This window comes from Molothrus ater, chromosome 6 (assembly GCF_012460135.2).
Source record: "Molothrus ater isolate BHLD 08-10-18 breed brown headed cowbird chromosome 6, BPBGC_Mater_1.1, whole genome shotgun sequence".
Classification (NCBI taxonomy): Eukaryota; Metazoa; Chordata; class Aves; order Passeriformes; family Icteridae; genus Molothrus; species Molothrus ater.
The window spans coordinates 4,409,552-4,436,042 of record NC_050483.2 but is presented as its reverse complement, the minus strand read 5'-3'; the positions used below and the strand labels follow the sequence as shown (position 1 = coordinate 4,436,042).

The 26,491-nt window shown below is 44.8% G+C and overlaps 2 protein-coding genes across 5 annotated transcripts; both read left to right on the top strand.

The window, feature by feature from the left end:
- The first annotated feature begins 1,053 nt into the window (after positions 1-1,053).
- Positions 1,054-9,686, top strand: DEPDC7 (DEP domain containing 7). The gene is made up of 9 exons (XM_036383192.1): positions 1,054-1,126; positions 3,423-3,810; positions 5,330-5,460; positions 6,335-6,524; positions 7,311-7,525; positions 8,610-8,752; positions 8,918-9,043; positions 9,143-9,221; positions 9,375-9,686. Exons 1-9 carry the CDS (start codon positions 1,054-1,056, stop codon positions 9,590-9,592), a joined length of 1,563 nt encoding a protein of 520 aa, XP_036239085.1. The 3' UTR covers positions 9,593-9,686.
- Positions 9,687-11,169: 1,483 nt separating this feature from the next.
- Positions 11,170-26,490, top strand: TCP11L1 (t-complex 11 like 1). 4 transcript variants are annotated; one of them, XM_054515272.1, is made up of 10 exons: positions 11,170-11,185; positions 15,080-15,245; positions 17,414-17,546; positions 18,767-18,887; positions 19,569-19,789; positions 20,845-20,981; positions 21,419-21,612; positions 21,918-22,099; positions 22,797-22,969; positions 23,178-26,490. In XM_054515272.1, exons 2-10 carry the CDS (start codon positions 15,092-15,094, stop codon positions 23,411-23,413), a joined length of 1,551 nt encoding a protein of 516 aa, XP_054371247.1. In that variant the 5' UTR covers positions 11,170-11,185; positions 15,080-15,091; the 3' UTR covers positions 23,414-26,490. The 4 variants fall into 4 exon arrangements, with proteins under 4 accessions (XP_054371247.1, XP_036240360.1, XP_036240361.1 ...); XM_036384467.2 differs by lacking the exon at positions 11,170-11,185 and adding an exon at positions 11,547-11,637; XM_036384468.1 differs by lacking the exon at positions 11,170-11,185 and adding an exon at positions 13,704-13,858.
- Position 26,491: the final 1 nt, after the last annotated feature.

Here is a 26,491-nt window from a genome sequence, read left to right as displayed (position 1 = left end):
ATCAATCCAAAAACCATGAATTATTTTATGTTGTTCTAATACACTTCCATTGAGTAAGAATATCAAAATCCTTGATTTGTAATAGAAAATTATACTTTGTACACAGTAGAAAATTATGTTGGATCTCTCAGCAGTTTGCTGCAGGCAGTAGAAAAAAACCCACTTATTACTCTGAAAATGAATTTATTTTTTCATTTCATTGCAATGAGAAATGCCAGCTGCTATAATGAACAGCTCATGGAAGACATCAGAAGAAAACTTCAACCACATGTGCTGTTCAAGCTGTGTGTCCCACAGGAAGAGCCAAGGACAGGGTTCAGGTGTCTATATGCCTATATATATATATATATATGGGAATGTATGGAATTGATATTTGAAGATGCTTCTAATCAGGGACTTGCATTTCCTTGGATTTATCCATCATTCAGAACTTTCTTCCCAGTTTTGAAATGGAAAGCAGCTTCATTTCAGTGGATTGCAAACATCCTGCAAAACAGACACAGAACTATCGGAGAGGGTCCAGTGGAAGGTCACAAAGATGGTCAGGGATCTGGAGCATCTCTCTTCAAAGGAGAAACTGCAGGAGCTGGACCTGTTCAGTGTGGAGAAGACTGAGAGGGGATCTCATCAATGCACATAAACATCTCAAAGACAGGCGACAAGAGGATGGTGCCAGGCTCTTTTTGGTCATGCCCAGGGACCGGACGACGAGCACCAAAACACCACAAGTTCCACCTCGGCACGAGGAAGAGCTTCTTTCCACTGAAGGTGGCAGCACACTGGAGCAGCCATTCCAGAGACACCCGAGCGCGTTCCTGTGTGACCTCGCTGGGGAGATTACACTGGATCGTCTCTAGCGACCCCTTCTACCCATGGCGATCGTTCCGTGGCTCTCAGGGCAGCGGAGCCACCCTCGGGCAGAGCCGGGGCAGTCGCTGCCCTTTCGGTCCCGGGCACCGCCCCGGGGCGGGGGCGCGGCAGCTCCGCCCCCGCGGGCCCCGAGAGCTCCGAGAGCCGCCCTGGCGCGGCAGATGCGCGGAGCCGGCGCTCGCCATGGCCACGGTGCGGGAGAAGGCGGCGGCTCTGAGCCTCAGCGCGGTTTGCAGCCCCGCCGCCAGGCCCCCGGGTACGGCCCAGCACCGGGGAGCGGAGCGGGGAATGGGAGCGGGAGGGGCGGGATCGGCGGGACGGACGGACGGACGGATGGGACGGCTCTGCCCGCCGTGGGACACGGCTCCTGCGCTCGGCGCCTTTCCCGGCTCTGGGAGCTTCAAAACTTGGCCGCGCTCCGGGAGCCGCTTCCGCGGGGATCCCGTCCCGGCTGTGCCGGCGGCAGCGGCGGCTCCGGGCCGGGTGGCAGCGCCGGGACCCTGCCTGCCCTTCCCTGCTCTGCCTTTTCTTACCCTGCCCTGCCTTGCCTTACCCTTCCCTGCCCTGCCGTGCCTTGCTCTGCCCTGCCCTGCCCTGCCGTGCTTTCCCCTTCCCTGCTCTGCCTTGCCCTGCTCTGCCCTCGGAGCTGCTGCCGGGGTGGCTGCCCGGGCGGCTTGGCCCCAGCTCGCTTTAGGAGCAGGTGCCTCGGTAGCGCAGCGTAAGCGGTGACATCGGGCGCGCTCGCTGGAAGTGCCTTTGCCCTTTTTCTTTCCCTGCCTTTTCCCTTTTTCTTTCCCTACCTTAACTTTGTGGAAAGCTGTTGTCTTAATGGCACGCTTCATACCGCTTCCCTCAGGAAAGATCTGAAGGCTCTGTGTGTGCAAGGAAGCGTTGGTAAGGCTGTGAGTGGTAGTTAAAGCATTGCAGGTTGTACGTGCTCGTGTTTATTCGAGCGGCAGAAACCAGCGTGGTTGTGTGTTTGGTGGTGCCGGGTTTGGGGTTCTTCCCTCCCAAAGAGCATAGCTGGCTGTTGGAATGTAGGGCAGGAAGCGAATTCCGTGTTCGCTGTGTTTGTTCTGCCTTCCTGAAGGTGTCATCGGGTTAAAGTGTCAGCAGTTGTGCACCTTGTCCGTCTTGTACTTTGAAAGCTTTGGAAACTGGAGGTTCTGGGAGATTTCTGCCTTGGCTGGTTCAATGCTGTGTGTTAGAAAGCTGCTTTTCTTTTCTCTCTTTTTTTTTTTTTTTTTTCCCTGGCTTGATTCTTTTCAGAAACAAAAGATGCTGTCTTTCTGAAGTGTTGGTGTGTTCAAATGGTGGTGTATTCCTTGCTTTCTCTCCCTCTTCCCAGTCTTCACTGCCCCTCTACCTTTACTTTTCCCTTTGCTACTTTGCCAATTTGGGCTTTCCTGCAGCTGGGGATCAGCTGAAAACTGATTGGTGATTTGGTGCCCCAAACTGGAATACACCTCTCTAACTAAAGCCCACTTCAGACTAAACAGAGCAGAAAAAAACACCTCCTGCATCTCTGTGGAAAACGTTCGTGGTAATATGTTCCAGAAGGGGTTGCATGTTGTTGTTTTTTTCAAACACTGCCTCGCACTGTTAATTCATTTGGTTTGAGGTCTGTCACAATCCCAGCTGGCTTTCTGTAGGCTTGCTGCCAACTCCTCCTTCCATATTTTGTCCTTCAGCTTTTGATTTCCCTCTTCTTCCTCTGCTTTCACTCTTAGTAAATTATTCATCTGACTTACTGAAAAACATGTTCTAATTCTAGCCTCCCTGGTGGCTGCAGCTCTCCCCAGTCGGGTGCCACCTGCTTAAAAACAAACTTGGTGTGTTTTTGAGTCCTTGTGGAGGCTGAGTGTAGCCTCAGGTCGAACTGTTGGCTGCTGGCATTTTGTTCTAATCAGACTGGTAATGAGTAATAGCTCAGTGGTTTCACTGGGGGAGGGAAGACGGGCTGGCTCACGGAAGTGGCTTTGGGTGGCAGAGGGAGCCCTGGTGGCAAAGGGCTCTCTGGTGGCATCGGTGTGGTGTCAGTGCCATCTCCAGAGAATCCATCGACTTGTTAGTGGTGTGCTAAGCACTATGTTAGGTAGTTTGTGTGTGCGCACAGTCCTGGAGCAAGCAGGGCTGGGAGGAGTCTCTTCATCCCTGCTTCCCTGTTCCCTGCCCAGCTGTGTTGTGGAGGAACAGGGGTGTTAGGAGTGCATGCAGCTGGTTTGTGGTTGTGGGACTTAGCAGTGGTTCTGCAAGGGTGACCATCAGGTGACCAAGGGACACAAAAGGACAAAGTGAGAGGCTGAAAAAACAGGAACTCCTGGTTGCAAAGCTTTTTGCAAACCACCAAAGAGAGAGAGGGAGGGAGACAGTGGCGCAGAGCAGGCAGACTTGCTGAGGAAGTAACACAGTGTTAATGCCTGAGCAACCCGAGCCAAAGTGGAAGTCTGAAAGATTTTTAAACCCTTACGAGGTTGACGAAAGCTAGAAGGCAGAAAGGGGGCTGTTCTCTGTGGCTGCAGCATGAATTCAGGCTTTGTGTGTGTTCTCAGGCTTCAGCCTGGCGCAGAAGCCCTTCGGAGCCACCTTCGTCTGGAGCAGCATCATCAGCGCTCTCCAAACTCAAGTGGAAGTGAAGAAGCGCCGCCAGAACCTCAAGAGTTACCACGACTGCTTCATTGGCTCGGATGCAGTGGATGTTGTCTTTGCCCATCTCCTGCAGAACAAGTATTTTGGGGACGTGGATATCTCCCGGGCTAAGGTGGTGCGGGTGTGCCAAGCGCTGATGGACTGCAAAGTGTTCGAGGCCGTCTCAACGAGGGTCTTTGGCAAAGACAAACGCTCCGTGTTTGAGGACAGCAGCTGCAGCCTCTACAGATTCACAAACGCCTCCAACCAGCCAGAGCTTGAGAAAGATTACCAGCAGTGTGCCCCGCAGAGGTTAGTACGTGGAGGTGAAGAGAAATTATTTACAAGAGGAAAATATGATGTGTTCTGGGGGAGAGAAAAGCAAACTTGTATATTTAAGGGGTAAAAATAGACAGGTACTGCATAGATGTTTGTGAAGTTGTGGGTGGAAGACAGGTAGGAAAGAGCAATTTGAAGAGAGCAAACCACACAGCCTACATGGCTGCTTGTTTTCTCTGTCTGTTATCACCTTGCCTTGGGGGAGGGAGGTGAGAGGGTAGAAATTAAGTACATTTACATACTGATCTAAATCAATATAACCAGCTGGAATGCATCAAGCTAATGCAACAGGGCAATCTTTAGTCACTGCACATCTAGCAATGGCATAAAGAAAAAAATATTCTAAGAAAAAAATGTTTTCTCCTTTCACCATCTTCACTTTGCTATGCTTCCAACTTAGCTCCTTTTTTAGCTGTTTCTTTATGCATGTATGTTTCCAGGCAGGGTAGCAGGCTGTTCTGCTATTGCACTCCATCCTAGAACCAGAGGCAAGTGCAGTGGTGAGGTTTTTTTGTTTCCCTGTCGCTTTAGGAGTGGGCAAAGAAATCCCTGGAGCTAACGAACCCCACACAAAGCAGAACGTGTAGATGCCACTTTGCCACATAACTTCCCTTCCACAGTTTTTGTGAAGTGTTCATCTCTTCACCTACTCTGACATACTCTTACAAGAAACTCTGTGGATGTATCTAATGCAGTAGTTTTAGCAATGTGCACTTGTGGAAATTGTAAATGGTATTGACCCAAAATTCCTTATTTGACTGACATATTCCTGTGAGTAGCAAATGTGAACTTGAGTGCATCAACTGTGATGAAAAAAGTAGAGGAACACAGATTAAAAATATTTCCTTTTTCCTGCTTCTCCCCTCTCTCCCACTAGCTCTTGTTCCTTCCTAAAGCATACTGTCCCAAGTCTTTATTTAAAAAGAGAATTCATGAGAAATTAAAATCACTTTAATTATATGTGGTATTTAAAAATATTTCCATCACAAGAGCTGTTAGAGTGACACTTAGAATACATTGAACAAACAGTCATTAAACAGGATTATTCCTGTTTTATTAGTGTAGAATAAAGGTGTTTTTCTTCTGGGCAGGGCACAGATCCATTGGGTTACATTTCTTCATTTAGTCAAAGGAACAGCTCTGTCAATACATGCACATCCATGTCAAAGATAGTGGACATCAAAAAAATATTGCAGTGCCCTAAAACAAAGAAAAGCTGGGAATTGAAATCATACAGCTGTGCTTGGAGAGACAGTAATTTTGTGGCTGGAGTGGTTTTGTTACATGCAAATGATTTTTGCAGGTATGATACATTCTCCTGGGTGACTTGGACAGAGGAAGTGACAGGCAGGGGAGACGAGGGGAATTATGTAAATATCTATACAGGAGAAAATTTTTGATCTTGGTACAGTTACCCATATCTGTATGTTGCATGAGATATTTGGTTATCCATATATATGGTTATACATATATAAACTGGTTTTAATCTCAGATATGAGAACAGCACATTGCTCTACAATACCCCATTCAAACCAGAAAGCTTGGAGGATCTTTGGGAAAACCTGAGTCTAAATCCTGCAAGCAGCCCTCAAGTAAACATCTCAGACAGCTTGTCCCGTCGAGGTAAGCCAAATAATGTCCCAGTCCTTGTCTGTGGGAGAAGGAAAATCCATCTGCAGGACTGGGAAGACTTGTGCCCCTCAGGATGGAGAGGGAGGCAAACTGACACTTACAGTATTTTGGTTTGAACACCATGTCATGAAAAGGCAAATTATATTTGTTGCAGGCTTGCCTTTTGCCTTTTTATTTCATCAGACAAGAGGTATTATGTCTTGATTGAAATAAATCAGCATTGACTTTTTGGAGAAGAATACCCAATGTGTGGAGCTTGATTTGAGTTAGAAATACTCATAATTCTCAGTTACCTGCACTGATTGTGCTGGTTTTAGTCAGGGCAAATAGTCTGCTGTTAGCTGGAAGTGAATTGTGTATCTGCACATCCAGCACTCCTTCAGTATTGTGTGAAACTCTTCTTGACAATTCACGGCTTGTCTTTCAGACCAAACTATGATCTAATGTATTTTTTCCTTTGGTTAAAAGTGCTAATGCATCCTAGAAACTGTGGTTTCATCATAGGGAAATATTCAAGGAAGCTGTGATAAGGAGAGTCACTGTAGTACTTTTTTTTCATCCCTTATCTAGAACAAAGATTGTTTGCAAATTAGAGCACAAAGAGTGTAAGGCACTTCAGATTTATTCGAAAAGCAGTTCTCCCACACTTGTAGCTAACTAAACAAATGGGTAATTCTTGCCTTTTTGTGGTGATAAAAGGCACTTCAAGCTGATAAGAGCCACGTGCTTTGCTACTGCAAGTCTCTACTTTGGTAAAATCAATCTGTTAGGTTAGGCCCGATGGGAGGAAGAGGAGTTATCTTCCTTGGGATCGGTTTTTGCACATGCTGAGTCTCCCTGTGCTTTGTGTATGCACCTTTCCCAGTTATTAATGAAGTGTGGCAAGAACAAACAATTGCTCGCCTGCTGCAGCTGGTGGACCTCCCTCTCCTGGAGTGTCTGCTGGAGCACCAGGAGATCAGACCTCAGCTGCCAGAGCCCAGGAAGGCACCTGGGTATGTCATCACCAGCAACTACCTGGACAGAGAGATCCTCAAGGCTTTCAGTGACTCTCAGTAAGTGATCATTGCTGTCCTCTGCAGCTCTGACAAACCTCCTGCTTTCAGGGGAGTGTAAAGCACAGTTGGTCTTTGGGGGGATGTAGCAAATGTAGCAGTCTCAGTCCTGCAGAAAGGATGTGAGCAGGTGCTTTTTTTCCCTGTTGGACTTGACTGGAATAACTGGTAAATATCAATTGCTTAGTGAGAATGTCTGCTGAACACTGGGATGGGTTTTGAATGCAATGACAGTAGTTGATGGTATTCAGAGGGGAAATTCTTTGTTGCATTGAGGGAAGAATAGAGGGTTTGTAATCATCATGGAAGTTTTTCCTGGAGACATTGCTTGTGAGGAACTAGTTTAGTTTCTCCTACTGTATTCAAAGAGCTAAGAATGCTGAGCTTGAAACTGTGCATAGAGTTGAAAACATTCTCAGAAAAACTTGTACCAGTCTGAATCAGATCAAGGTTCATGTTTCTGTTTATCCAGCGATAATTGTGTCCTTATCTAACAGTAGAGGACATGATTGACTTTGGGTTTTACTGCTTAGGCCTGTTTACTTGTGGGTTACTAATTTCTCATCTTGATTAAATACATAACAAAGAGGCTTATGGCTGTGATCTGCCCCGGTGTGTCAGGTGAAGTGTCTTGTGTGTGAATTTCCAATGGGTTTTAGTGCCCACACACGCAGTTTTCAGTGTGATGAAGGAACCAGTCTGCCTGCTCTCTTTGGAAAGCTCTGCAGCCAGCTCTGAAGGGTATCCACACATAAAGGTACAACCCCAAACCCCTCTGTCTTCCAGGACAGACGAGTGGCTCTCTGCAGCAATTGATTGCTTGGAATATCTTCCTGATCATATGGTGGTGGATATTAGCAGGAACCTGCCTGATCAGCCAGACAAAGCAGATTCCTGGAAGCTGCTGCTGTTTGAAAACATTGGGAGGTACTACAGCCAAAAAAAGGAGCCACTCTTAAGCCATGCATCTGAAATTCATTTAGGAATTGCAGAACTATTAGGTAAGTAAAATAGAGCTGTGTTCCAATGCTTATGTGAGATATGAACTAAGAAACTGAGTGTTTACCTCAGGAGCTGAGATTAAAAGCTGACTTCTACAAGTGGTTTTTTGGTTTGGTTTTGTTTGTTTGGGGTTTTATGTGTGGTTGGGGTTTTTTTTTTTTTAATTTCTAGTCATAAAGACTGTTCTTTGACATTTTGGTTCTTACTGCATGCAGTTCTGTAATCATTGTTCAGTCTGTAGAATGGCTGTGAAACCAGTGTTGTTATTTGCTACTAGCTGGTATCCATGGAAGTCCATGGGAAATGAAATATAAATGTAGCCTAATAGTAAATATTTAGGCTGTAAGAGCTAAACTAAAAGCTGTAGATACTTGGTACCCCATTGACAACTTTTAGTTTTTTCTTCTTTACTTGTTTCTTAAATTTTGTTTGGACAGCATTTTAGAAAGCTTTTGATGTTTTAGTTCTCAACATTTTATTCCAGATCTTATTTTTCATAAGTTCTCTGCCTTGATTATTCACCTTTTTTCATGTTAACTGGAATACTTTGCATTTATATCCCATTCTTCCTCTCTACATGATAAAGGATATTAGTACAACCTACTTCATTTAAACAATTCATAACTCTAAAATGACTATTCTGCATAGTAAGGCAGATTAAAACTTAGCAAAATTCTACAAAGTAATTTGCAATTAACTCATCAAACTAGCCCATGTATCTAGGACATATTCCTCAGTTTTTGTGAGGTCTTTATTACCACAAGCAGAGGTCGTTCTTTTTTTTTTTTTTTTAATAGAACCATTTGCCTTTTTCAGTATTTCTCACCCCCTTTAGGATGGCTGAACTGTAATTGAACTTAATTACAAGGGAGCTTTAATGCCAGGCTGAAGGTCTGTGTGTAGGGTGTTAGAGGCTCTGCAAGCAGCCCTCCTCAGCCTGGGAGAGGTTTTTGTGAGAGTGGATTGCTGTGTTTGGCAGGTTCTGTTTAGAGAGATGGGCATCTCCTCAGTGGCTAATTCAGGTGTTTTATGGTAACATTTATTTAAATGAATATGGCAATGGATCCCTTTCTCTCTCCCCAGTGAATGGGAAGATGGAGCAGTCTTTAGAAGCTGTTCAGCTCTATTTGAAGCTCCTAGACAGCCAAGTCAGGGAGGAGTTCAGGAGACTGCTGTACTTCATGGCTGTTGCAGCACATAATTCTGAGCTCAAGCTACAGAAGGAGGTAAATCTGCATTCTTGATAGTTGTTTTTCTCTTTCTGAAATCCAGACTGGTCAGAAAACACCTTTGTAGTTTAAATTTGTGACTACAGGAAAAGCAATGTCTCAGAAGAACAAAGGTGGACACTAACTCTCCTCTTCTGGTCATTATTTCCCTTTGTTCTGTAGAGTGACAACAGGATGGTTGTGAAAAGGACGTTCTCTAAAGCTATTATCAACAATAAAAACCTATCCAGAGGGAAAACTGACCTCCTGATCCTGTTCCTTGTGGACAACCAGAGAGATGTGTTGAAGGTAGGAGCTAGAAAATTGACCAGGTTTTGTTTGTCTGAAAGTTGATGGAGAACTTCCATGGAAAAGCTGCTGTTGCCTTGTCCTCTCTTTCTGTTCCAGATCCCAGGGGCACTGCACAAAATGGTCAGCAATAAACTGCTGGCCCTGCAGAAGGGCCAGGATCCCAGCAAGATAACAGGTAACCCTTCCCACTGAGCTTTGTAATCTTGTCATGCCCCCAAATGAGAAACACCTGGTGCAAAAAAAAGTTTGTAACAAGGACTGATGGGATCTAAAGGAGGGTGGGTGGAGTGTGGTGATAATCCTCTGAGTGTCTCACCTTTCCTTTCAGGTTATACCTTTTGCCAAAAGCTGGATGAGAGAGAGTATCGCTCCAACACAGAGAAGACCACCAAAGATGAGCTGTTCTCTCTATTGAAAGCTATTGATGAAGACTCAAAGCTCTCTGACAAAGAGAGAAAGAGGCTGCTAGATCAGTTTCATAGTAGTAATCCAAGTATTTTTATGCAGTATTTTGGAGACAGAGTTACTAATATGTGTAAATATTGATTACTTTGTATACCCCAGCAGTGAAAACACTAATATATTTGTAAATCTTTTATATTCATGTATCTGCCTAATAAAGTTATTTTGTGGAAATTGATGGAATTTATGCAATTATTACCAATGCCAACAGTAACTGAGTTTGACCTTTATTTATAGTTTAGCTTTTCTTATTGTTAATTGCTATAGGACCAAAATAATTCCTTTTCCTCCACAAAAGCCAAGTACTCCCTCTATTCAAGTATCAAAATTACTGAGATGGAAGACACCATGAATGAAATCTCTCTGCCACCTTTTGCCCCAGCACTGAATTTATGTTTGTTTTTTTTTTTTTTCCTAATTTGCCTTAGATTATGTGTGTATGACATAACATTGATCTTTGACTTGCTGTGTGCTGGAGAGAGCTAAAAAATATGTTCTGCTTAATACAGCACAGCTTTTCTTCAGGCTTGCCAGCCAACTAACCCATGTGTGTGCTGAATTTCTGTGCTGCTTTAAGCTCAAATGGCACCATAGTGAGGAATTGGCTCTCCTGGGGTGGTAAAGGCAGTCTGGATTTTTAAGTCAGTCTGGCTTTGGTTGCCACAGGATGTACTGTCAGTGGCTGATAATCTTCATCCCTGCAGGGTTTTGCTCTGTCTGTAACTCTTACTGATGGTACCAGCTGTAATTAGAAAAGTGCTGGAGCAAATGAAGGGCCTTTGGCTTTTCCTGTGGCATTTCTTCTTCATGGCTGGTCTACAGTGGAAATACCAAGATTTGCAACTCAGGCAACTGCAATCACATGTGTGTATATATATCTCTAACATGATCAGATATCTAATTTTGACTCTTGTGGAGTTATCTTTAGAATGATATCACCAAAACTTCATTACAGCTGCTGTTGGAAAAAAAAATACCAACCAAGTTTTGTTCAGTTTAAAGTGTTGAGCTCTGTTCTTTTATTTAGGAGCAAAAACTAATTTAATTATGATAACAAAGTAGTAATAACTATTACGGTCACAGGTGGTGAGCTGTTCTTAAAAAGCATCATCTTGTGTCACTCTCATGTCTCACTAACTAATGGTTCAGTGATTACTGGTGTCTCCTGCCAGGGGCCAGAGTGTTTCTCTGAAATGGAGCTGAAGGACTTGGTGTGCAACAGGACAATGTTTTACTGTGTCCTGATGGGGGATGGAAGACAAAAATGTCAAAAGCTTCTTCTGGTTAATTAGAAAGGACTTCTAAAAATAATCAGTTCCTGAAACCTAGCAGGGAAGCACAAGTCTTTATAGTAGTTATAGTTCTTAGTTTTGACTGAAACATTTTTATTATGAATGCACTTCCTCAGAAAAATTGTCTTTAAAATGTGGGAGTGGAAATCCTAAATTAGTGGTGACGTTGGATTGGTTTGCTCTTCAGCAGAGTTATTTTCCCTTTCCACCTGCTGCTGTAACATCTCGGTCAGGAGGATGAGATTCCTGTCTGGGAAATGAGCTGCTGCCGGTGGGCATCGCCTGCTGGAACCCCGAGTCACGGATCCCCTGCCCTGGGACTCACCGGGCCGGCCCCGGTGCCAAGTTGGGTCGGGCTACGGAAAAGCAGCCCGGGCGCTCAAAGGTGGGCACAGGGCAGGGTCAGCACGCTCCTTGCTCTTTTCGGGGTGATGTAGGGAATCTGAGTACCTCAGCCTCCTCTGTGGAGGAACTGGCGGTCACTCTGTGACCTGTATAAGGACAGCAAGGACAATGCAGGACCGCCTTCCCGGGTTGCTGCGGGTTTGATCTGAACCACCCCTGTGTGGTGGGGCAGGCCCCGATCTATCCATCCACCCATCGATGTCGGGCTGCGCGGGGCTCTGCCTGGGCTCGGGACCCGCTCCTCAGCGCCGTTCGTGCCCCGGCGCCGGGCAGCGCCCCCTCAGCCGCTCCGCCGCGGGGCCCTCGCTCCGCCCCGGAGCCGCCGCGGCCCGCCCAGCGCTGGGGCTGCGGCGCCGGCCCAGCCCCGCTCCGCGGCCGCAGGAGGGGCCGGGCCCGTCCGAGCCGGCGGCCGCGGCGGCTGCTCCGAGGGCGGTAAGGCGGGGCGGCCCGGGGCGGAGGGTGGCCCGGGGCCGAGGGCGGCGGCGGGGCCGGGGGCAGCGGGCAGGGCCCGGGCCCGGCAGCGCCGAGCGGGCGGCGCGGAGGCTCCGGGCCCGGCCGGGCAGCGCAGTGCCGGGGCCCCGGGCGGGCTCGGCCCCAGCACCGCATCTCCCCCGTTCGGCCCGCAACCCACGGCCCCCCGGGCTCGTTCTCCCCCTTCGCCCATTGTTGAACCGCGGGGCTCCCGGGCCTTGCGAAGGGAAAACGTGGCGGGAGCGGCGGCGCTGCTGCAGGGCCGGTGGGGATGGGGACGGTGCCGTGCGAGCTGCCGGTAGGGATGGGCTGGCAGGGCCTCACACGGAACCGGCGGCGGAGGAAACAGCGGGATTCCGCAGCATCCCTTCAGCTGGGACGGCGGACAGGCTGCGGCTTGCCTGCCAGCGGGTTATGAGGGAAAGCAGCTGTGGTGTGGCAGGGGAACCGAGGGAAGGGAAGAGTTCAGCGCCTGGGGAAAGAGCCGGGAGTGCTGGGCCGGGGCTCAGGTGGTCCCCTCAGACGGTGGGGACAGCGCTGGGAGCCGGGAGCTGCTGCTCCAACCCTGTGTGTGCTCCAGGGCAGCACAGTGAAGTTTATTCAGTGCCGATCTTATGTGTGCTCCAGGGCAGCACAGTGAGGTTTATTTCACGCCCACCCTGTGTGTGCTCCAGCGCAGCACAGTGAGGTTTATTTCATGCCCACCCTGTGTGTGCTCCAGCGCAGCACAGTGAGGTTTATTTCATGCCCACCCTGTGTGTGCTCCAGAGCAGCACAGTGAGGTTTATTTCATGCCCACCCTGTGTGTGCTCCAGAGCAGCACAGTGAAGTTTATTCAGTGCCGATCTTATGTGTGCTCCAGGGCAGCACAGTGAGGTTTATTTTATGCAGGTGCCCATCACATGGTTTGAGGAGCTGTAATGAAATGAAGCTGTGGAAAATGTTTTGTTTAGATTTCAATTTGTTGTGTTTTTCTTCTTGTGTTTCTGTTCTCATTAAAAATAAATGCAAGGGAAGTAGCAAGAAGTAGAGTTTGCTCTGTTAAGAGTTGGAATTGTTTCTGTGAAAGGAGGGATGATGGTCATGCTTCTGGAAGAGGTATTGTCAAGCTTATTTAGCCAGTGGAAAGAGGATATGTTCTAGATGTGTTCTGGCAATAATAGCAGTAATCCATCAGAAAAGAGCAGACTACTGCAAACTAAACAACTAAACCAACAAGTGTGCCTGTTTACATCAGCTGCTGAGCAGTCATTTGGTAGAATGGCCCAGGAGTTCTAATACCTGCCCTCCATAGCTGAAATAGGATTTTTCTGAAACAAATGGTAATTAAATGAAATTTGGGCCAGGTTGGAAACTGTGGCTCTTGAGCTGCCATTTTCTGGAAGGCAACACTTCAGGGTGTAGTGTGCATGGTAGGAATGATGGCCTACTGGGCAAAGCTGGGGCTAGGAATCATCAGACTGATGATCTTGTCCCTGTCATTTATCTTCTGTGAGTCCTCAAGCAGCTGAAGTCAAACCTCAGCTTCCCCTCTATGAGATTTATGGTTTTTCTCTGCTTTTCTCAGAGTAGTGAGGATAAAGTGCAGTGAGAGATTGCAAGGCACTAGGAGTTGTGTACATTAAAGACTTAAGTGGGGCTCGGTTGAGTCATCTTTGTGGTTCAGATTTGACTTCAGGAGGATGCTTTGTGGAAGAAACGGATGGGAAGAACAACCATCTCGTCTGGAATGAGTGTGGAAGCCTTTTGATAATGCTTTTATCCTAGTCAAATTCAACAACAGGTTTCTCTCTCTCTCTCTCTCTCTTTAACCAGTGCTATTTTATATTTGATATTGCAGTGGTTGCTCTGCTCTTTTCTGTGAACAGCCCTTGTATTAACAGAGCTCCTCATCCTCCGTCTAGAGGTGGAGTGAGTCTAACAGTACCTGTACTGATGCCTGTGTGCCAAGGGTGCTCTCCTGTGTTATTCATCCCAAGCTTCTCATGCTGTTTTCTCTTCTAAAATAGAAATGACACAGTGCTGTGGGCAATGTGTTGCATGCTGTTGTCTCTCATGCATCGAGCAAGATGATGATCCTGAGTCATTGCTGTAGAGCAAAGCTGTTCCTTACATGCCCTGAGCTTTCCAGCTGTCCTGAGGAATCACATTGTGCAATCAATTCAAGCACTGGTGGAGCGGGGTTGGTTATTACAGCTGTTGTATGAAAATAAATCTCAGTGCTGCATTTTATATTTCTACACTGTTGCTTGCTTCTGCTGCATCCTCTTCAGGGTAGTTTTTGATGCTATATTTTGTCTCAGTGGCTGTGAGGTGCCTCTGGAGACTTTCTCTTGCTGAGAACTTGGTTTATTTCAAAATGTGAAAGTGGGGATGGTGATGTACTAGGAGAAAGAGGAAGTTGTTATTTTTCCAGGAGCTTTCTTTTATTTTGAAAGCAGGCTCTTCCAGACTCCCACTTCACAGAACATCTAAGTTATTTAATTTAGAGACATCATATGCTCTCTGAGAGATTTCTGTTAAATTAAAGCCTGAGCAGCAGCTTCCTGTGTGATAGTTTTCAATGGTGAATGTAGAAATGACATTCTAGGGAAATCTGAGAATGAAATAAGTGAAGATAAGGAACCAGGTGAGACTTGGTTTTCTATGGTAATTTTTTCAGTGTAACTTTGGGCACCCTGCAGGTGTCTGCAATGTGATATAAATATCCTTTAATATGTAATGTCTAATAAACCAAGATTTTAATTACAAAAGCTATTCTTTACTGTCTTAATTAAAAAACCCAAACAACTGTGATATTTTATGCATAAATCAGGACTCTTAAATGTAATGAAAATATGGGAATAGAATTTTATATTAATTTCTTTCTAGTTCTTTTGCTGCTTCTTAATGCTTTTGGATGGCTCAGAGGGAAGTTTTTAAGCTGTGAGCAGTTGGGGCAGACCATAGTTCAGGGATATGTTATGTTCAGGAAGATTTATTGCTGTGTAGTAAGGAAATGTTGCCTCATAATATTTTGTAAAACATGTTTGTGGCGTTGTTCTGAAGGTGTTTTTTGTTGTTCTCTCAAAAGCAGTGCTAGGAAAGAAAACAGTATATTTTTCTCTCATCTGTATCATTATGGCAAGGGAACAGTTTGAGATTTTTGAGAACTGACTGGGACTGCAGATTAAATAAATGGTAGCTGTGTTGAAAGCATCCCATTTTGTGGAAGATGGGAAGTGAGTCACTGAGTCCAGGTCCCCTGTCATTATGGGGATGACATCATATAACTCCTCATAAGAATTCTTTCATTCTTAATTCTTTTTCTTAATCAAGAGGACTCTTGGTTATGTTTACCCTCTCAGCCATGTCAGAAAATGCTTATTCATTCCCTTTTTCATATTTTTTTCTTTTTGTAAAGAACCAACTGAAAATGTCTCAGAATCCTGACAAACTAAATTCAAGTGAAGAAAAGTTGAATGCTTTGGAGGAGGATGAGGAGGAGAGCTTGGACAACTCGGATCAGTCTGTCCGGAAAAGAATACGACAGAGTGCTCCAGGGTCCCACAGAGATGATACACCCAAGTGTAAGCAAAACTGCTTTATGAAGTACCCCAAAAAATCCCTGAATTCTGTCATTGTTGTTGGGGGCAATCCTAGTGTTTTATAGCATTCTGTGCAAGTTGGGCTGTCTTGCAATTAAATACAGTGGGACTCTTGATGTTATGCCTTGAAACTGTAACACTTTCATCCAGATTTTCTTTTTATTTCCCTAATTGTACACACAGCGTGTACATTTTCTTAATTGTACACAATGACCACGTTGCTCTGAGCCACATGTATCCTAAATATCCTGGTGATATATCCTAAATATCCTGGTGTGTTTATGCTCTTGGAATGGATGAACACCACCCCAGTGTGTTCCAGCTAAACTGACTCTGCTGTTGGCCTTATCAGCTGAACCTTCTGCATTGCTGCAGCCCCTGTTCCCACTGCAGGGCAGAAAAGGCTGTTATCAACAAAGGGATGTCCTGTCAGCCCCCTCACAAGATAGATGGAAAGTTGTATATTTAATCCTAATACTACTTCCATATAAGCAGGATTGCATATTTTTCCTAAGGCATATTTTTCTTTGCCATTCTGCTTTTAACATGAAGGCCTGGATGCAATATGGGAGCCGATATTTCTGGCATATCTGTAGATAAAACCAAGGGGAAGTTTTTTGGCTCCAGGGATTCAATTCAAAGAAGCAGAAGTGCTCAGGCTTCTGTATTTCTGTAGGGAGTAACATTTTGTTTGTTGCATTCTTTTTAATTTTTGGTTGTGTTCAGTGTGGTGTTACTCAGAGGAGATGTTCTGAGGGAGTTTCTGTTCCCATGCCTTGCTGGTTGCCTGGTGGGAGATGGGGTGTGTGTATGGAGAGAGGCTCTGAACACGAGGAAGGACAAAGCATGGCACAGTCTAGCACTGCACTGTAGCACAAAGAGGTGGTTTGATCTCAAACCCTTCCCTCCTGTAAGGGAGCAGGTATGCCAATGAAGTGATGTGATTTAGGGGCAGTCTTTGGCCAATGAAATTGTCTTAGCTCTTAGAGCCCCCAGTGCTGGAGTGAAGTCATTTGGCACTTGTACAAGAGCACTGTGAACTTTGCTGTCTGCTGGTTCTTCTCAGAATATCAATCCTTGCTGTGTTCCCAGAGTCACTATGCCAGGTTGAGCTCCAAGCAGAAGAAAATAAGGATTTAGGAGGGCAGCATGAAAAGAGCAAGATACTGATGAAAAACAAGGACACTGGAACCCAGCTGTATGAACTCAGAAATGCTCTGCATGGCAGACAAGTGATGGACACTTCCTTTTGAAAGATCTTTTCTATGTAATTACTTAAGTCCAATCAACATAGACTATCAAATGAGATGATCATAGCTTGCCTGAAACATTTCTCAGGGAGAAATGGAGATCCCTGCTTGGTTTCTTTTCCTTTTGGGATTAGCATGTTGCTCCTATGCCTGGACTGTAGCTGAAGTGAATGAACTACAGAATGGAATGGATCCATCAGGGCACCAACCCTGTCACTAACCCAGGGCCCAGTCTGAGGCTGCTGGCCCATCCTGCTCACTCCCAAATGCCTGCCAGGGGAACAGCTCTTAAGCATTGGTGCTGCCACTGCTGCTGTTCTCTGTTGTTTGAGTAATGGCCTCTGGGGGGAAAAAAAAGTGTTTGGAGGAGTGCCATTTGCATTGGAAGTAGTGAGAATAATTAGCTACTGGTGTGCTGCTGCTTAACAGTGATGGTGATTGTTTGTTGACTGCTTTAATGATGAAATCACTTCCTTGGAAAATGTAAAACTGAAATGGCAATATCTGCACAATGCTTGTGGAAGTAGTATGGTGAAAACTCTTCTGTTTGTAATTATTTCTTCCTACAACGTGGAGAAAGATTCCAAGATGCTATTAAGCCATCCTAAAGAAATATTGGTTTGTGTGGGGGGTTTTGTTTGGAGGTGGTTTTTAAAGAGCTTGATAGAAGCAATTGACATACTGTGCCCAGAATATCAACCTGGATCCACTCCTTGGTTTTCTGAAATACTCCAAACCTGTGTCATCCACCAGAGGGGAAAGGAAGGGAAGAAAAGGAAAAAAATCTTCAGCTGATGCTGTCATTTGACCCTGTGTACTGTCAATAAGGTGGAAAGGGTCCAAAAGACTCTTTCTGCAGGCTTTTGTTGAGAGCTGTCTGACAGTGTAATTGATTTGCAGCCAGTCCCTCTCGGCCTGTGTCCATAGAAGAGCTCATGGAGACAGCAAAGGGAGTCACCAACATGGCACTGGCACATGAAATTGTGGTGAATGGAGACTTCCAGATAAAGCCAGCTGAATTGCCAGAACACAGGTAAGGTTGGTACCAAATACTAAATAAAATTGTGTTTGTAGAACTGCAGAGCAGCTCTGGGGGTTCAGGTAAAGGCTCTGGCTGGTGCCTTGCCTGGGAGGAAGTAGGAAAGAATATAAGAAGAAGGTGGTAACTATGCAGTTCTGCTTCCCCAGATGTGTGTGTGTGAAAGGAGAACCTCTTGGATTAATTGGAGATGTGTGGTGCAAACCCCAGAGTGCTGTGGTTTCTGTTGTGTCCCCTTGTCCCAGGACTCAGAGGCTGCAGCCTTCCCAGTACCCCAGGCTGGCTGCAGATGTAGGTAGTGCTTTTAGCAAGTTTTAAGCTTTCATTGCTTGTGGGAGTAAGAGGAAACTGGTTATTTTAGCTTTTCCTGTCTGTTTCTTCAGGGATATTTTGGGAAGAGATTCCTGTGTTTTATTAGGTTGCTCCTTTCAAGTTGGAAGCCGTTCCTTCCCTGTGTGAGTCTGCAGTAATTGTGTGCCCTGCTGAGAGGGGAGAGGGAGAGCAGAGGAAGCTTCATATTCTGTTTTTCTCTCTCACACACACAGTGAGGTGTGGCTGACAGCCTCCTGGCTTGATTTGGGACAGGGGGTGCATATTTCATGGAGGGAACTTGGTCTCCACTGGGGCCAGTGTTGAAGTTACACCTGGTGTGAACAGGAACTGTCACTATTTTGAATTAGGAATTGGTACTGAAGCAGTGGAATTCATTTATTTTTTGTATACAAACTGATCTGAGCCCTTATCTCAGAGCAGGTGCAATACTTTTGTAGTGAAACCCAAGATTTTGTGTCAGGGAAATTACTTAATTTCTGTTAGGTTTACTACTGAATTTTGAGTAGTGGAATTGATTTAATTAGTGAGGCCTTTAAAAGGAACATGAATACTAGTCTTTTGAAGACAAAATGTAAGTTTTGCTATTTTTGTTTTGGTCCAGTTTTCTAGATGTAACATGTGATAAATACTTTGAAGGGTTTTACTTTGTAGCCACCTTTGCTGGTGTGTAACCTTGTATTAAGACATAAACCATTCCAAATCCTGTGTCCAGTTTTTCTTGCTTTTCTGAGTAACTTTAAATGATGGATCTCTGTTAGTCATCATATCATTACTACTACATTATATTGATTTTATTACATGCTGTGCTTCAGGAGCTGCAGGTTATCTTTGTAAGGTGGTGCAGAGGCCAGTATCATTCTTTTTAACATGTTTATTCACAGCTTAGAGAAGAAAGTCAGAGATATTGTGCATAAAGCTTTCTGGGATTGTCTGGAAGCTCAGCTGAAGGAAGATCCCCCAACGTATGATCATGCAATTAAGTTATTGGGAGAAATTAAAGAGGTAAGATGATGTGGTATGAAGGGAAATGATTGAATTTGAGTAGCTGCACTGATAGGAATGAGCAAAAGTGGTTGGAGTCTAGCTTTTCATAAAAAATCCTCTTCTTCTTTTTCATTACTGTATCACTGTGAACATATACAAGCTGTATAATCCTAGAGGAGAAATTTGAATATAAAACCAAATGCAAAACCATGTAAGGTGATTAACAGGTAAACAATACCAGTTCCATAATTGCAAGCTTCCTTCATGTTATGGCACTGGAATTAGTTATGGAGTCAGTGAGATGCTCCAACACTGGGCTGATAAAACCAAGCAGAACAGTCTGAAGTGTGATCTGAGCCACAGAGGGTTTGCCACTTACTAACTTCAGTATCACACAGTGCGAGGTGAAACACTTGGAGTTGGTGAGTGGTTGGTTTAAAAACAAAAAAATCAATTATTTATTGTTTAGATAAGAATCCTGGTAGTGTTCAAGGCCAGGCTGGATGGGGCATTAAGCAAACTGGTTTAGTGGGGGGTGACCCTGCCCCTGGCAGGCTTTTGGAACTAGGTGGTCTTTAAGGTCTCTCCTGACCCAAACCATTTTATGATTCTATAATTCTGTGAGAGGTGGTTCAGTAACTGTTTGGATCCTTGTAGTCTTTGATGTAGAACTAATGCACTGTTAACTTTCCATTTCAGAGTCTTCTGTCCTTCTTGTTGCCTGGTCATACTAGACTGAGAAGCCAGATTACTGAAGTTCTTGACCTGGATTTGATAAAACAGGAGGCAGAGAATGGGGCCCTTGACATTTCTAAGTTGGTCAAATTTGTTATTGGGATGATGGGGACTCTCTGTGCACCAGCTCGAGATGAAGACATTAAGAAACTGAAAGATATTAATGAAATAGTTCCTCTTTTCAGGTACTGAAATGTATTTAATAGTCCTGTTCAGAGTCCCTTCAATAATTTTAGAAGTGGAGGGGGCAACTTAAACTCCTAGAAAGAAAAGAGTAATAGGGAAAAGGATGTAGCTGTGGGTGTGAAGGGGAGAGATGCTCTAGAAGTCATAAACAAGGGCCATCTCTGATCTGGTGAGTTGGAGTATTTGTCTGGCTCCTGCATGTCACTGAAGGACATTTGCTTAAATGTCAAATGCAAATAAGCTGTAAGGTAGCAGATGAATAATCACTTTGTATCAGAATTGAATGTCAACAGCAGAAGGTGAAAAAAGCACACAGGGGCTTAGGGGAAAAGCATTACTGGTTTCCAGTGTGTCCTTTCCTCCCAGTTGGAGCTCTCTTTACCCCAGTCCCTGTGGAATTCCCTGTCAGTTCTAAAGGGAGTGTGTGTTCCACATCTGGGAGCATCCAGGCTTCTGCTTTGCCACCATGTTCCCAGTGGAACAGCTCAAGGTCTCAGCAGTTGGGAGAAGCTTCATTAACCTTGCTGTTTTCTAATCTGAAAAGCTTCCAGGAGTTCAGGATTGACTTAGCAGAAATATTGCCAACAGGAATTAGGTTGCTTTGAAATGAAGGTGTTTTTCTTTGGTGTTTGTTTGTTTGTTTTTTTCTTTTTTGCCCCTTGGATCTGATTATTCACTTCCCACTGAGGTTGGCTTTCCAGGCTGCCAACAGCCATGGCATGCAAGGAAAACCAGACATCTTTTGGAAACCCAGATATCTTTTCATATACAATACTGCATATCCTGGGAGATAAAAATCTGTGGAGCTAGTGAAGTTCATTCCATGGAAGCTTTTTTACAGGAGAGCAGGATTTGTTTCCCACTTGGAAGAGGCACATGCATGCATGTACATGCTTGCTCCAGCTTTCTCTGTCTCATGCTCTGAAATTGTTAAGCTGTTACTGTTTCCCATGCATGTTTTTGCTCTTTCTTTAGACAACCTGTAATAAATCTTGTAAACAGCACCTCTGAAACATCTGCAGCCTTGAATAACTTTTTCTGTTTGTTTGTTTAGAGCAATTTTCTCTGTATTAGACCTAATGAAAATGGATATGGCAAACTTCGCTGTCAGTAGTATTAGGCCAAAATTAATGCAGCAGTCTGCAGAATATGAAAGAAAGAAGTTTCAGGAGTTTCTTGAGAAACAGCCAAGTATGACTTTGTTCCTTTCTTTCTTCCCCCCTGACCTCCCAGTAAACTGCGTGTCTTTGCTTGTAGATCATGAAAAGAACTCAGATATTTTTATAAGTTCTAGAATTTGTATGGTAAATGACATTTTTGGGCTTGTGCCCCAAAACTGTGGTTAGAAAAAGCCTGCCAGAACAATAGTTGTGCCCTTGGTATATTCAGTTTAATTTCAGTACAGTGTAGGGCATGATTACCCAGCATCATCTCACCTCTGATTTCCTGTAGCTGTGTGGTTTTGTTTTAGATGTTCTGCTTGATGCAATAAATGAAATGCATGTCATACCTGATATCATGGGCATTAGTCATAGTAACTGATGGGATTGTTTGGAAATTATTGGTGGAAGAACCTAACTGTGAAAAGGAATTTTCTCAACAAATGTTTTTTTCCCCTGCTCTTCCAGATTCTTTAGACCTTGTCACAAAGTGGTTGCAAGAAGCAGCAGATGATCTTGCAAAGCTGGGACATGAAATGTTGCCTCCCCACTGTAATGATGGTGCCACTGGTGGAGCTTCTGCCTTGTGCTTCACTGCTGTACAAAATCAGGCCTATCTGAAGCTTCTGAAGTGGGATCACGTGAACAGGCCTTTTCCAGAAGTAGGTATTTAACAGAGACATTGGTTCTGTGCTTGTTCCACTCCTCTGTTCCCAGCACACAGCAGAAGCTGTTGGGATTTGTAGCCTGGCAACACATACAGTGCTAAACCATTGATGTCTGACTGGGAGATGGGGCAGCTCTAACTTGTCCCCCAGTGCTGAAACCTGCTTAGCTGGGGGAGAGGAGCCAGTGCCTCTCACTGTGCTCCTGTTGCTGGCCTGCTGTTCCCTGGCCCTTTGCTGACCCTTTCCAGCCCTGCAGACTGACTCCCTGCTCTGCTGGCTCCCTCCCTCCCTCCCTGCAGACGCTGCTGATGGACCAGACGCGTTTCCTGGAGATGCAGCTGGAGCTGGAGCAGCTGCTGGTGGTGGGGACTGTGCTGCTGGTCACGTTCAGTGCAGCAGGCCCAGCGCTCATCGACGTGCCTGGGTTTGCAGAGAGGATCAAAACCATCGTCAAGGTGCTGCTGACAGGAATGCATCTCCCGTGAGTACAGCACATCCTGCTCTCAGGGCAGCTGCAGCTCTCCTGGCACCCTGGGAAATGGTCAGCTTAAGCCACTTTCTGGCTGGGGACTGCAGGAAATGCAGTTTTTCTATGAGTCCAGTTTTTCTTCAGCTAACTCACACAGAGCTTTCTTTTCTTAATCTGCTCTTTCATGGTTTGTACAAACTTTGTGTTTTTCATGGTGCCAGGCTGGCACAGGAGAGTGCCAGCAGCTGCCCCTGCTCAGAGTTTGGGCCAGGCTCCCCAAAAAACTGGGAGATAAAATCTGTGGAGCTAGTGAAGTTCATTCCATGGAAGCTTTTTTACAGGAGAGCAGGATTTGTTTCCCACTTGGAAGAGGCACTTGACTGTGGCACAGTGAGCTGCCTGCAGAGTCAGTGATTACACCTCCAGGTTTTGCTTTAGTCAGAGCTGTCCTCAGGCAGAAAGTCAGCTCTTATGTGTATGGATTATTCAGGCTCGAAGTCTTGAATGTTCTCCTACTTCCTTGCTTTAGATCTCAGCTTTATTTTTCATATATATATAATTGGATTAATCTTTATAATTGGCTTTATCTGCATTGTGCTTTTCCCGCTACATTTGATAAGTAAGGCAACTCTAATTGAATGATTTATTTTTAAAAAGTGGGAAAACAGTGCGTAACTAATACAGTTGTGCTGTACCTCATGTTTTCTAGCTCCTTTAACCTGAAGGAATCCCTGGCCACTGTGGGTGAGAAGGTGTGTGCTGAGGTGAACAGCTGCCTTTCCCAGCATGGCTTTACCCCGTTCTCAGCTGAGAGAGAGGCTGTGCTGAAGGGGCAGATCCAGGCAGTGGCCAGCCCAGATAACTCCATCTCCAAGCTCATAGGTAGGTCTGGAGAGTGCTCTGCTCTGCCTCTCTGTGGAGCTGGGGCTGGGGATGTGCAGGGCTCCTCTTTCCCTGCTGTTTCCACGTTGTTTCCATGTTGTCTTTCCAACTTGCTGACCACGTTCAGGCTTGTTGCATTTCGCATGAGGTGATGCTGTTTCTAATTCACCATCTCTTCTGCAAACAAACCAAACCCCTTTTTTTCCAGATTCTCGAATTCAAAAGTTTCTGGAGAATTATCTTGCATCCAGTCACCAGAAATCATTGCCTGCCATTCCTGGAGGATTAGGCCCTATTCAGAGGGAGCTGGAGGAGATTGCTGCCAAGTACATTCGTCTTGTCAACTACAACAGAATGGTCTTCAGCCCTTACTATGATGCAGTCCTTGGCAAAATACTGACTAAGGAAGAATCCCAAATTGTAGGGAAGTCAGAAGAATCATAAAACCAGTCTGTGTGCTATCACTACAGTATTGTCAGCTATTAAATAAAACTTGTACCAATATTTGTCTAGGAAAACAGCTTTCCGTGTAAATACTGGTTCCTTTTAACCCACGAGTGCTGACTGGTGAGGGAAACAGAGGAGATGCCAAAAGGGTTCTGAGGTAAAAGATGAGAGATGCATTTCTAATATAATTATGCAACCTGGGGAAGGGGATATCATAGGAGTTTTCTGGCTGCAATTTTTAGATTTTTTTGAGCTGGTGATAGGTAGGGTGAGTTTAAGAACCAAACTTTGTATTTAAGTGGCTCATTTTAGGGCATTTAACTCTTAATTTACAGTGAACTTAGTTTAATTTATCCAGAGCTGATTAGCAATGGTTCTTCCCAGAAGGGGTGATTTGGTTTTTTTAAAAAAATCTTACTTTAAAGAATTAATTAAGCTAAAATTCTAAAGATGAACTTTACCTGACAAAATACCAAGCCAAGCAGCACTTTACTGTAACATTATGGTGAGTATGGTAGGCTTACTAGTTTTTTCTGTATTTTACTGCATTTTAATAGCATTTTTTTGCTGTTTACCTGCAGATGTTACAAAACATAATATATTTTTGTAGCAAATTTTCTGGTTATTGGGTAACTGTCCTCTGCTATGTACAGTACTCCCAGAGGTGGCAATCTTATAGATTGCAGCTGTATTTATATCTTGTAAAGATTTCAGAAAGGGCAGAGCTAAAACATTTTGATAAAAGTGGCATTTCTTACCTTTTTTTTTTTTTGCTAGTAATTTACTCCTTTTTAGGTGAAATACTAATTTTAAAGTATATTCTCATTTGCAGAAGGCAGATTTAAAGTGTGTGAAACTTTAGGTTGAAAATTTGGGGCTTTTTTAAAAACTACAACAGGGGATGGTTGCATATTCAATCATGTCTTCAAAAATATCATGTGCAGAGCACTGTGGGCAGTATAAGTGATTTTAATGTACTGTGAGAGGTGAATGGTTTGATGTTAGTTTGAATATACAGGGAATATTTTAGTAGATTTTTTTCACTTTCTAGATGTGTTCTTGAAACTTAGAATATTTGTAGGTCTCGAATTTAATAAGCTACATGTTGTATAGAGGAGAAGAGCCCAGTGATCTTACATTGCAATCTCAGGCTCAGCTGGGAGGTAAGTGAAATTTTCCTCTGGTTGAGCACAACTGTGTATTACAGTAATCAATATTTGATGGTTTTGTGAAAGCAAAGTTTGTAGTTACTCACAGTAAGTGGCCCAAGTATGAGGTTGTCCAAGCCAGAACGTGCTGTCTTGAAAATAAACAACAAGGTAGGTGAAATAAATGAGTGAAGGGCCCTTGTATTGCCAACAGGCAGGTTTATGTAGGAATCAGCCAAACAGAGCTTGCAGAAGCACTTGATTATGATCCACTGTTGATGCTTCCCTTTCCAGTTTCCTTTGAATGCCAGTGTGGATAAAGCTGCACCAGCTTTGTGTTTGGAGGGGGATGGAAGAAATAAGACCTTTTTTCTATATTAGCCTATGCAACTCTAAACCAAATCTTTTGTCATTCATTACAAAGCCCCTTCCCCAAGGGAAAAACCCAGCAAAACCCTGTGAGAGTTCATCAGCTCAGACAAGGGATTTTTCTCTTGGCCAAATGAATGTCTATCTTTGAATCCTTCTTTGAGAACTCAAAAACGAGGTTGGTTAGCCAGAAAAAAAAGGGTTCTGAGCAGGGTCTATTTCACTGTTTGGATCAGCAAAGGATTCTACAGAGGCCTTCAAGGCTGCTGCCTCAGCTTGATGGGCTTTGCTATTAGAGCAGGCTCTGCTCACATCACAGCCTAAAGCTCTGCAGCTGCACCAACTCCCTCAGTGAGCTACCAGAGCCATCACTGCTGGAGTTAGCACCAGGATAGAGAACCAAGGCACAGCTGTTTCCATTTTCCTAAATGAGAGCTGCACAGGTTAGAAATTGCTGCTGTTGTTTTATCATTAGTCCTGCCTAGGAGCTGCCTTTAGAGGCACAGGGTTAGGTGAGGTACAGGACCAGCTCGAGGGTGTGGGGAGGAGCATCTTGGTGGGACAAAGAAAAGCCCTTGAGAGGTGTGTGACTGATGGCAGGGTGCAGGACACTGCTCTAGCAGTGGATAAAACCCTCACTGAGGAGGTGGCTGCTCCCAGGGCTGGGATTCAGGGGTCAGGGTCCTCACAGGATGGCTTTGATCCTAAGCCTTTGTGTAGCAGGAAGATCCTAGAATGAGGGAACAGTGCAGTACTCACCTGGCTCCACTCTCACCTCCAGGGCCCACACAGAAGGAACAAATGCCCCTGGCACAGGTGCTGGGGGCCTTCCAACAGGAAAGACCTAAAGGAACTGCAATAACTTCCCACAAGTGCAAGGTAATGATTCTCCCAGGTTGTTCTATTTAAGATCTCTACATCCTCTCTAAAAGAAACAGGGAATTGCAATTGAGTGGCAAAGCAAGGAGGGCATTCCAGGATGGCCAAAGCCAGCCCCATCTCTAGGGGCAGGTGCTGCTTCCCCCTTGCCCTGGCAGAGAGGGGCCCTGGGGCAGCTGTGCTGGGAATGGCTCTCATCTGCCCCAGGCTCCGACTGCCCTCTAGTCCAAGGGGTTCTTAGGATCTTATCAATCTTATCACAGCCAATTCCAAATTAAAAGCTGAAGTAGGCATAGAAACTGCTTGGAAAGCTCACATAGTGTTTCTTTAGCTTGTTTGAAGATAACAAGTGCAACAATGTAGCTGATTATTAACATTTAGCTTTGTACATTACATGGAAGAGCAGCGCAGGTATCCAGGACCAGGCTGTGTGAGCCAGTGCTCCTGGACTACCCCCACTGAACTGAGTTAGTCTTACAATGCTGTCTTCTTCAAACAGTCCTGGAATTACAAGCCAAAGTGTGCTGTATCCTCTAGAAAATGGAAACCAAGCTCCATTCTAATATGTATGCTCTGATCAATTTCCTGTGATGGTATAATTAGCATTGCTTTTGAAGTGGCTGAGTAATATTTAAGAAGTACCTTGTTGTGTTTGAATAAAATCAGAATGAGGCATGAT

What these genes read in the sequence shown, in the direction of transcription:
- DEPDC7 (XM_036383192.1), top strand. Translation starts at nt 1,054, where the DNA reads ATGGCCACGGTGCGGGAGAAGGCGGCGGCTCTGAGCCTCAGCGCGGTT. An exon ending in AGACAGCTTGTCCCGTCGAG is followed by an intron (nt 5,461 to 6,334) that starts GTAAGCCAAATA and finishes CACCTTTCCCAG; the next exon opens with TTATTAATGAAGTGTGGCAA. An exon ending in AAGGCTTTCAGTGACTCTCA is followed by an intron (nt 6,525 to 7,310) that starts GTAAGTGATCAT and finishes TCTGTCTTCCAG; the next exon opens with GACAGACGAGTGGCTCTCTG.
- TCP11L1 (XM_054515272.1), top strand. Translation starts at nt 15,092, where the DNA reads ATGTCTCAGAATCCTGACAAACTAAATTCAAGTGAAGAAAAGTTGAAT. An exon ending in CAGAGATGATACACCCAAGT is followed by an intron (nt 15,246 to 17,413) that starts GTAAGCAAAACT and finishes ATTGATTTGCAG; the next exon opens with CCAGTCCCTCTCGGCCTGTG. An exon ending in GTTTCTTGAGAAACAGCCAA is followed by an intron (nt 20,982 to 21,418) that starts GTATGACTTTGT and finishes CTGCTCTTCCAG; the next exon opens with ATTCTTTAGACCTTGTCACA.